The sequence below is a fragment of the Trachemys scripta genome, chromosome 1, assembly GCF_013100865.1.
Source record: "Trachemys scripta elegans isolate TJP31775 chromosome 1, CAS_Tse_1.0, whole genome shotgun sequence".
In the NCBI taxonomy this organism is placed as follows: domain Eukaryota; kingdom Metazoa; phylum Chordata; order Testudines; family Emydidae; genus Trachemys; species Trachemys scripta.
Genome location: NC_048298.1, coordinates 92,064,448 through 92,074,952, shown reverse-complemented (window position 1 = coordinate 92,074,952; position 10,505 = coordinate 92,064,448). Strand labels below are relative to the sequence as shown.

At 58.9% G+C, this 10,505-nt stretch overlaps 1 protein-coding gene across 2 annotated transcripts in view; it reads left to right on the top strand.

Annotated features, from left to right (window-relative positions):
- Positions 1–9,484, top strand: part of CDC42EP1 (CDC42 effector protein 1) — a 10,195-nt gene extending 711 nt beyond the window's left edge. The window contains exons 2-3 of one of the 2 annotated variants that reach the window (XM_034777087.1): positions 3,602–4,545; positions 6,341–9,484. In XM_034777087.1, the coding sequence (XP_034632978.1) occupies positions 4,113–4,545; positions 6,341–7,176 (1,269 nt within the window). In that variant the 5' untranslated portion in view covers positions 3,602–4,112 and the 3' untranslated portion in view covers positions 7,177–9,484. Of the gene's footprint in view, positions 1–3,437; positions 4,546–6,340 lie in introns of both variants that reach the window. The other variant, XM_034777084.1, reaches the window with a different exon arrangement.
- The last annotated feature ends 1,021 nt before the right edge of the window (positions 9,485–10,505 follow it).

Sequence of the window (10,505 nt, the reverse complement as noted above, 5' to 3'; positions counted from 1 at the left end):
GAATGGCCAAAAAGTGCTGCGTTTGGAATTCCAGCCTCAGCCTCAAAGTGGGTCTGTTCGGAAAACCCCCTACGTGATCTATATATATATATATAGCAGCAGGCGGCCCGGGAGCTAAGCGTTGCTTTATTCCAGCACATGCAGTCTGCGTTTCTCCTGCACTCAGAGGAGATGGAGATGGTCCTGTCTAGGCCATTCAGCACTGGGCCGTCCCCTATAGCATCCCCTATAGCATGCTTCAGTCTGGCTCTACATGACCCAAGCAATGGGGCTGCTGTTTCCTCTGGGAGACTCTTCCACAGCTTGATAGACCCTCCCGGCTAGGAATGTTCTCCCAATTTCCAGCCCAAATTTCCCTTCGCTCCTCCCCATCCCGGTGCTCCTCAGACCACCCTGGACATCTCCTCTCTCTCCTGGGTCTTTACGCCCTTGGGGCGGGCATGTGGTGGGGGAGTCTGCGTTTGGCAGTCCTGCCTGTCTGGATCACTTTTCCCCTCTCTGCTTTCCTCCCATCCCAGCGGAGACAAATCAGTGGAAACCAGCTAAAGTTAGGGAGAGGGGAGGCTGGAGAGGGGGAGAGATGTTGGCAGTCTGATTGTGGCTTGCCTTTTGGGGCCCCTTGGGGAAAGGGGAGACGGGGAGCTGTTGGAGAGGGAAAGGGACCAGCCGTTGCAGTGATGGGCATGGGCTGTAACACAGACACAGTAGGAGGAATAGAACACCCGCCCTGGCTGACCCTTTGCTCAGAGAATCACGAGTTTCACTTGGATGAAAGAATAACTGGAGTGGAGCTGAAAACGAGAGAGATCAGGTGGGAAGGCAGGGTTCTGAGTGCCTCTGTTGAGTTTGGGTGGCCACACACCAGCGGGGGCTGACAGGCAAGAAGGAAAGGGGTGACAGGGACAGGCCAGAGACAGAAGGCCTGCCCTGCAGCCTGGGTTTGGCATTGCAGGGGAGGGCAGTGCCAGCTAGAGGCAGTGGGGGCTGCTGAAATCCGGACTGTGGCTATGGGCTAGTCATTTTTGTGGTAGTGAGGGAAAGAACGAAGGGGAAAAAAGTACCCGCCTCCTCCTTCACGGATCTCGCCAAGCAGGGAATGGGCCCACAATCCCTAGCCCAATGGGCCTTTTGCTGAACACCACCTCTCTCCTGCCCCCTTTCCCTCTTCTTTCTGATCTGACCCCGCTGTAGCCTTGAGCATCTGGGCCCCATGTGCCCCAAGGAGCGGGAGACTCCTGGGGGGGGGCGGAATGCAGGGGCACAGCTCATCCCACCTCCCTGTTCTCTGAGCCTGGCCCAAGGCCAGGGGAATTGGAGTGCTGGGAACCGTCTCAACCGCCCCATTGCATGCTCTGCACAGGGGGCTTGGCTCTTCCTGGCCCCCGGATAGCTCAGCGAGGCTGCAGGGGGCGGGCAGGGCCCCAGCAAATTCCCCTGCTCTCCCCACCCCCATCCTTTTCTTGCCTGACCCAGTGGGTGGAAGCTGTGGATGGGGTGAGGGGTCTTCATGGGGGGAGGGGTGGAGCCAACCCCAGCTGGAGGAGGTGGGGAATTCACACAGCCCAGCCCAGTAGGAGCCCAGCCCAGAGGGGAATCCTGGATCCGCATTGTAGCCAGGCCTGGCTGATCCCCAACCCCCCGCCCTGCCGCACACACACAGACACCACATGCCTGGCAGGTCTCAGCTAAGAAGGGAGAGCGCCCCCAGTTTCTCCATCAGCAAGGAGGCAGGGCCCTGGCAACCATGGGGATAGAGGACCCAGGGAAACAGGCTCCCTGCCCACCCCCACCCCCAGGGAAACAGCCAATGGTTGCAGTGGATTTCAAGGGGAGTTTTGTTTTCCATTTGCCTACCTCTACCCCCTGGCAGATAAGAGGGGCCCTGGGTGAGCAAACAAGGCTGGGGTGGGGAAGGACACGTGGCACCAGTGGTGACGGAGACCCGTGGCCAGCGTTCCCGGAGCATAGCCCTCCTTGGCACCTGCTCCCTGTCAAGGTGACTTGCAGGCGGCAGCACAGGGGCACGTGGCGGGGAGAGGAGCACAGAGCGGGAGGCTGAAATGGGCTAGGAGCGCAGCTGGGGACAGGACAAAGGGTGGCTCTGTTGGGGACAGAGGCCAAGGAGCACTGGAAATGCCACTGGTGGGGGGTATCAGCTGGGTTTATCATTGATCTTCTGGAGTCTATTCTGGCATTCCTCCTCCTCCCCCCACCCTACTTCCTCCGCACCATCAACCCCCCTAGTCCTGTACACACACAGCCACAGAGGGTATCTGTGCTCTCCAGCTGCAAGGCAGAACCTCAGGGGCTGGGCTGTAGGTAATCTCACCCCCAGCCCTCCAAGAGTCCTCCAGACCCCAGCTCGGCCAGCAGCCTGTCTGGCTCACTCCTCAAGGCAGCGTGATCTCCCTGCCACTAATCCTGCTGAAAGGACCCAGCCCTGCCCCTCAGTGTAGGAACCAAGGTGTCTTCAGCCTCTGGCCCCAGGGCTGATCTTACCTGGGCAGAGGGGACATGCCAAGGTGCCAGCGGCCTTTGGCCCATTGATTATTCGCTGCTGTGTTGGCAGAGGACTGCTCAGTGGAGGCCTGGAGTGGAGCAGCCTCCAGGGGATTTTGAAATGGCAACACTCCACAATGCAAAGCTGATCTGAACAGCTACCCTGACCCATTCCGAGCTGGAAAACAAGACTGGGAGTCTGCTAGGAGAGAAACTTGGCTTAACCTGGGAGTCTGCCTACTTATTTCCAGCATGCCTTTTGCTATAATATTTAGGGACAGATCTGTGCACAGACTGAGAGCTGGCTTCCAATCCCAGCTTGGCCACTGGCTGGTTTGCTGACCTTGGACAAGTCACATGACCTCTCTGTGACTCAGTTTCCCTGCCTCCAGAACGAGGGGTGCAGGAGCTGATGTTTAATACGGTAGCATTGGTGAAGTGCTTTGTGAACCTTGGAGAGAAGTTGCCATAGAAATGCAAACAACTTCCCTAGTAATCATAATACTTAATGTATTTCTTTCCCCTTCTAGCTACCCCGGGGTTGGGCTCGGGAACAGGTCTGGGGGGATACAAGTTCAGCAGTAGGGTCGGTCATAGGTCAGGCGCAGGTGCGGGGGTGGGCGGGCATAGGGTCGGGGGTGGGTACAGGTTCAGAGGTGGGGTCAGGAGTGGGGTCGGGCACAGGTTTGACGGCGGGGGCGGGGGCGGGCGCAGGTTCGGGGTTGAGCACAGGTTCAGAGGTAAGTGCAGTTGCAGGGGTGGTGTCCGGCACAGGTCCGGAGTGTCCATTCTTATTTCACCTGGCCCGTCCCTCCCAGGCGTTGGCATTACCCATTCCTGGCAGGAACCCCGCGGAGCACCCCGGTAACTCACTCCTGCAGCCAGAACTGTCAGAAAATCTCAGCCTGAGCCTTCACCTTTGCTGTTGTCATTTTTAGGCCATCTTACATCAGGATCAAGGAGTTTGCCCTGAGATCCCCCCTTCGGCTGTGACCTGCTGCCCCGTGTGCCAGCCGCTCCCACGCTAGCAGGCGGCGGGGGCGGAAGCGGGGAGACGGAGGATGGCGGATTAACATTAATCCCCAGCTTTGCTTACTTCCAGCCACACGAGAGCTCCCGCGGCAGCAGCCAGGGTGACGGCTGACTCCTTGGAGATACCTTTGCCCCAGCCTTGCCGTCCTACCTGCCCAGGGCCAAACAGGACTCCCCGCACCCTGCCTGGGGCTCTTCCTGGAGATATGAGGATCCAGAGACCTGCACTCAATAGCAGAAGCTGCCAGGGGTGAACCGTTTCGGAAAAGCCTCCCCTGGGCAGTTTAATGAGTGCTGTGGAGAGCAATTATCCAGAAGGAGTGCCGAACCGGAGAACAGACAGGCCCACGCTCCCCCCGGCAGCTCTAAGGCATCTCCAAAGATCGGGAGCAGGGGCTGGTCCCGGGAGCAGCTCCCCGGCCCAGGACACAACACAGCCGAAAGGAGGGGGAGCATGAGTGATGGGGAGTCCGGGGGCGTGACAAGCCACTGTGACCCCTCTGGAATTTGTGCCCCCCCACACTGAAGGCCAGTTTCCTGTGTTTTAGGGGAGAGGGTGTGGAGTAACAACGGGGTGTGACATGAGTCTTGGGAAGCTACCGGTGCTTGGCTGGGTGTCGGGCTCCCATGGCAAACGGCGGTTGAAATCGGAGCTGACACCGGACATGATCAGCCCACCGCTGGGGGATTTCCGGCACACCATGCACGTGGGGCGTGGCGGGGACGTCTTCGGGGACACCTCCTTCCTCAGCAACCACGGTGGCACCGAGACGGCCAAAGCCAACAACTTCTTCGCCCGGACCCTGCGGCACGTGCGGAGGACGCCGCTGAGGAACCGGGGCAGCGGGAGCAAGGCCGAAGCCTCGCCCGCCCCCCCAGACATCTCGCCCATCATCAAGAACGCCGTGTCGCTGCCACAGCTCAATGAGGGGACCTATGGGGGTGGCAGCCCGGCTGGGAAATTCGCCTTCAAGAGCACTCTAAACAACGTGTCCGATACACACTATGCTTATGGTGAGTAATCCTGTAGCGGGGGCACGGGCTTCCGAGACTTCAGTGCTATTCCCAGCTGTGTTGCTGAAACCAGGGCAAGTCCCTGCCCCCCCTCCCATGCCTCAGTTTCCCCATCTGTGCAATCTCCATCTCTGGATGGACCGGACTATTGAAGAGCTATGATCAAGGGAGTTCCTGGTCCCGGTGAATCCCAGAATTATCCTTTTCTGAGTTACACCCTTAGCCCCCAGTTGTTCCTCCCCCACACCCACTTCCCCTTCGACTTCACCTGTTAAAGGCCCTGCAGAGCTCAGGCCATTATGGGTGGGATATAGTGTCTCACCTCTGATCCACCAGCTCCAGTCCAGTGCTGGGATGGTAGTAACACTAGGTTATTCCCATCCGATGGCCAATTGGTGGCCTGTGGGAAATGAGTCGGGGGGGCGGGGGAAACAGGTCTCGAGCCACCTCCTATGAGAGAAACTTGTTCACAGACAGCAAGGCATACTCACTGTCCCCCTGGCAGCTTCAGGGTGCGAATGGGCCACAAAGCCTGCGTGCCCCACCGGGAATGGTCCATCCAGTCTGGAGGGGAAGCACCGGGGGAGAGGCTGTGCTGCTGGCGTTCACACAGAAGGGCCGTCTCCAGCCCCACAGTGAAGAAAGGAGTGGGGGGTGATTTAGGTGAACATCACTGCTCCCGGGAGTAAGCAGCAGGCAATGCCCCCCCCCCCCCCCCCCAGCCAGCCAGCCAGCTCTGCTGACACAACCCAGTGGGAGGCAGTGGCCTAATGGTTCAAGCACCGGATTGGGAGTCAGGAGACCTGGGCTCTGTCCCTCCCAGCTCTGTCCCTGGCCTGCTGCGTAACCTTGGGCAAGTCACTTCCCTGTCCCGTGCCTCAGTTTCCCCACCTGTAAAATGGGGAGGATGTAAAACGCTTTAACATCTGCTGAGGAAATGCACTGCGTAAGAGCTTGGCATTGTTACTATTTCTGGGCCTGCAGCCCCCCCGCTTATCCAGTGCCCCCCCTCCATGCCCCCAATGGCTCTGCTGATGCTCCTCCCGGCTGCCCTGTTCCAGCCCTGGCTCCCTGCCCAGGCCCCTCAGTCCTGGCTACGTCTGAGCGACGCTCTGGCGGGTGCCGGGGGCTGGGTTCTTTAGCACAAAGGCCGCGTTCTCCAAACGCAGTGGTCCAGCTCAGCATTTCCCGTGGCGCTAATTCTCAGGTCAGTGTGACCCGTGTGGGAGTGGCTGGGCCTGGGCCAGGGACGGGCAGCAAAGGTGGCATGGTGCAATGCTGCCACCTGCTGGTCACAGGTTATACAGCCATTCCAGTGGAAATAGTTTCCCAGGGCTGATCACTCGTCACCCTCTTGACTCTTGGCAGAGACCAGTTCCAGCACCGTGCTATATCTTCCGATTTGGCTGGGCCATGGGTGTCCGGCACTGAACCGTCCTTAAACAGCGGGACTGATTCCCATCTTCCCTAGCACCGGCTAGTCACGTTACAGTGGAGTGTAACTGGTGCTAGTTTTCACTAGTACAAGCCAGATTTTCCCAATACTGAGCAGGCACTAGATGGTGAAATTGCTCCTAGGCTGTCTAGCAAAGTGATCCATATGAGAGTGATTGATCCCAATATCGCCCAGCTGACATGAGTGTGACTTGTCTATCCCCGTTCACATACAGTCACTGGTCCCAGGCTCCCATAGCAGCCCAGTCCATCACCACCCACTGTGACAGTCGCTGCCTCCCCCTGGCTCTTGCGCAGTGCCAGAGGCTTCCTACTCACCAGAGGCTCCTTGTCCTTTCAGGGCTGGAGTCCGGGTTCTGCACCATCCCGCGTGCTCCGCGCTCAGAGAAGGCCCGGGAGAGCTCCTTCCCCGCAGAAGCAGAGCTCCAGCGCTCGGACTCCCTGCTGTCCTTCCGCCTGGACCTCGGGCCCTCCCTCATGAGCGAGCTCCTCCAGGTCATCAGCTTCACAGAAGCCATGGACAGCAGTGACAAGAGGGAGGAAGCCAGGGCCCTGGCTGGCGGCCAGGCTGCATCGCCCTTTGCCCTGCATGGCGAGTGGGTTGAGGCCGGGGTCCCTCGGGGATCAGGGACCCCCAATGCCAGGTGTATAGAGGGCGACATGGCAGAAAGCCTCTGGGGCCACTCCAGGCAGGGGGCCAGCTCCCCATCGGGACACTTGGTGCATGCCAATGGAGATGCTCGTGCCCTAGAGTATACTGAGGAGGGGCCTGCCTGTGCTGGAAGCGGGCACCAGAGCCCTGCCTGGGGCTCAGCACCCGCTGAGGAGCCAGGGGCACTCCCAAAAGACAGCCTGTGGCAGGGGCACTGGAATGACTGCAGCATGGAGGCGGGAGAGTTCCACCGGGCTGCCCAGGTCCTGGCTCGCCACTACAGCGCGAGAGGTACACATGGCAGCTTGGAGGAAGAGGAGGAGGGGCCCCGGGAGAGCCCGGTTGTCGGCTCATATGGGGCGGACGAGGCTGGGTGGAGTCACAGCGAGGAGGAGGAGGAGGAGGAGGAAGAGGAGGCTGCGCTCTCAGCTGTGCGGGAGGGGGAGGCCACGGCTGCGGAGGGCCGCAGCGACTCCTTTGAGTACGCCGACGAGGAGGAAGAGGATGATGAAGTGAAGGTCTGAACAGCCACTGTCTCCTGTGGCCTTGGGACTCCCCAGCCCTCCCTCAGAGATGTCAGCTGTCCGGGGGCCCGCGCCCCTTGGGAGCTGTGAACCCTCCTGCGGCAGAGGGTTGGTGGGGATGGAGGCAGGGGAAGCAGCTCTTTGATCCGCCCAGCGCCCTGGGCAGGCCCCGCCTTCCCCAAAGAGCAGGTCATGCTAATGGGGAAATCGCAGTGATCGCATGCTCCTTCCCCCCCACTCCTTGCTGTCATTGGAAATGAGGTGCCCACCCCCTGGGAGGCTGGGCTGGTAAGGGAATGCTCCTGTCAGGTCACCGAGCCCCCAGCAAGCACCGAACAGGAGCGGATCAGAGAAAGCACTCCAGCTGCACGGCTCACTCCCCCGCTGCCCCCTGAGCTAGAGGCCTGGGGCAGGCTTGCTTTCTGAGCCGGCCACCCCAGGCTGGAGCAACACAGCATTCTCCCTCTCCCTCTCCCTCTCCCTGGGGCCTGAGCGCTCCTGGCTGGGGATTGAACCGGGTTCTGCCATGCAGCACCACACAGCACTGTTCGCGAACGGGCTGGGCTAGTCTCACACAGCTCCTACCAGCCCTCGCCAGTTCTTTTGCCTTCAGCCAGCGGCCATGCCAGCTGGGCTAGCTAATTCCTGGTTCCCTCCTGCCAAGGCCTGCTCTAGCAAGCCAGTTCAGGGGCCTCCCCTCCCCCCTGAGGCCATTCCAAGGGCACAGTAATCCAGTTCCTCTCCCCATGGAACAGGCAGCAGAGTGGGGAGTCCTTCCACCTGAGGGGGGTGGCCCTCCTTCCTTGAGCTGATGCAGGGCTGGGCTCAGGGAGAAAGGCAGGTGTGGCTCCTATCCTCCAGCAGTACCCTGAGCTGGAGGCTCTGAAGCTGGCTCCAGAGAGCCAGCTGCTCCACTCTACAGATTTGGGCAGGAGCTCCCCCTGCCCCACCCCCCAAGTTCCTGCCACACTGTCCTCAGGGAGGTGCCCAGAGCAGCAATACAGGAGGCTCGGTGGGGGTGGGGGTGCAGCCAGCAATGACTTGGTATCCGAATGCAGCACAGCTGGGGAAATCATGCCATGGCCCTTAACCTGGGCACCAAGGAGCCCTGCCGGAGTCAGGCGCCAAAACTCATGAGATTTTTCAAAGCTGTAACTGGTGGGTTCTTTCCATTTGCCCTCCGGTGCTGGACTGCGCAGAGTGGCCGTTTTCAAGGTTTCCCCCCACAACCAGGAGAGCTAGAAACTTTCTATTGTTGTGTATTGAAAGCTGGGAGGCTCAGGCAGTAACTGGCTTTGGCAGCTGGGCCTTCAGGGGAAACACCAAATAGCGCTAGAGTTGGCAATGCTGAGATTCCAGTAATCAGGCAGAATAAGGACGATGCCGGGGTCCCGCTGCCCTTGCCCTGGTAGACCCCTCCATACCCCAGAGGGGACACCCCCAAACTCCAATACTCCCTTACACCCCCTCTTAGAACAAGAACATTTTCTCTGTGCTATAGCGTTCAGCCCAGGCAGTTGAAAGGGGGGCTGCCCTTGGTCTGGGCAGCGGTTCCAGGGATGGGCTCCCACTGACACTATTTAGAGGGGTCTAAACTCGCCCCCCTCCAACACACTTCCCCTTTTCGGTGTCCTTTTGCCGGCGGGGGATGGGGGCTGCTCACTGTGCTCCTTGTGTTTCTGGGCAACGCGGCCTCTTTGGAAGGAGCCGCTCCCCACGCTGTCCCGCATGCGGACACGCTCACACAGAGGGGGTTTTGTGTCACGGCCCGGAGCAGGAATGACTGGGGGGTGAGGTCATTCCACTGGCCCGCACAGCATGCCCATTGTTCGCCCAGGAGCCTGTGGCCGGAGGGATCCCGCTGCCCAGTCACCCCGGGGGGCTGTGTCTGTCAGGGAGCACATGAGAATATAATAACCAGGCTTTTACACCGGGGGGGGGAGGGGAAGCGTCCTAGGAGCCCATTCTGCTCCCCACACAGGCCCTGGAGCTGCCAGTTGACTGGTCTCATCACACTGCAGGCAGCTGCTCAGCCTTTCATGCTCAGCCATGGGGGGAGAGGGCTGAAGTGAACGGGAGCTCCAAGTGCCCACCAGGGCTCTAGAGTGTAGAGTCCAGAGCCTGCAACCATTGCTACCCATCACTGCCCCCACCCCGGGAGCCAGGGTCTTTCTCAGGCTCACCCTGCTCATTCAAGTTTGTCACAGAAGCTCCATACCAAAGATCCACCCCCAAGGAACATCCCAGCTGTCTCCCTCCGCAGCCTGTGCACTTATTATTGATCTTATTAAAACAGTTTTTGATACTATTCTCTCCTGTGGTGGTTCTTCCCCATGCCCCAGCCAGCCCCAGGATTTCAGCCTGCAGAACAGCAGCAAATCAGTCCACTCCCTCTGCACTTTCAGACTCCAGGGAGTCATCTCCTCCCAGCATCAAGTGCCTGAACCCTCTCCCTGCATTGGTATTCTCTGCACTTCCAGTCCTGGGCCTCCTGGGAAAATAGGATTTGCTACCCCATCTCAGATCACTGGACCAGCCATTCTGGTCCCTACGCTCCTGCTGTAACCCATACATGTTGCATCAGCGGAAAGCAAAACCCCAATAATGCTGGCCAGGGTGAGGAGATTCCACCTTGACCCCAGCAGAGATCCATTTACACCTCGCATCTAGAGCCCTATTACCCTGCTCATAGCCAGCCTGGCTACAAATGTTATCAACCAGCCCTAGCACTTGAGCCTGCAGCAGTGAGTTCCACAGGCCAACAACATATTTTATGAAAGTTATTTGTTCTGCATTTTACCGAATGACCCTCTCAGACACTGGAGCAGGGTGGAAGTAGAAGGGAAGGAGCAGTGTGTGCTCCTTCAGTGGAGTCTCTCTAAATATCAGTCTCTTCCATGCTTATAATAATTAATGGAGATATCCCATCTCCTAGAACTGGAAGGGACCTTACAAGGTCATTGAGTCCAGGCCCCTGCCTTCACTAATAGGACCAAGTACTGATTTTTTTTGCCCCAGATCCCTAAGTGGCCCCCTCAAGAACTGAACTTACAACCCTGGGTTTAGCAGGCCAATGCTCAAACCACTGAGCTATCCCTCCCCCCAGGCTTGGCCTTTACCGACTAAATAACCCTAACATTTGCTATCCTTATATCCTGAGCATAGCATTAGCCATATGCATTGCCAGACTGGATCCAACCTGAGGGCAGTGTAGCCCAGTATCCTATCTCTGACCGTGGCCAGCAGCAGATGCTGGAGAGGAAGGGGTAAGAACCCTGCACTAGTCAGCTATGGATGAGCCGTCCCAGTTCTTCCTCGCCCCCACTTGT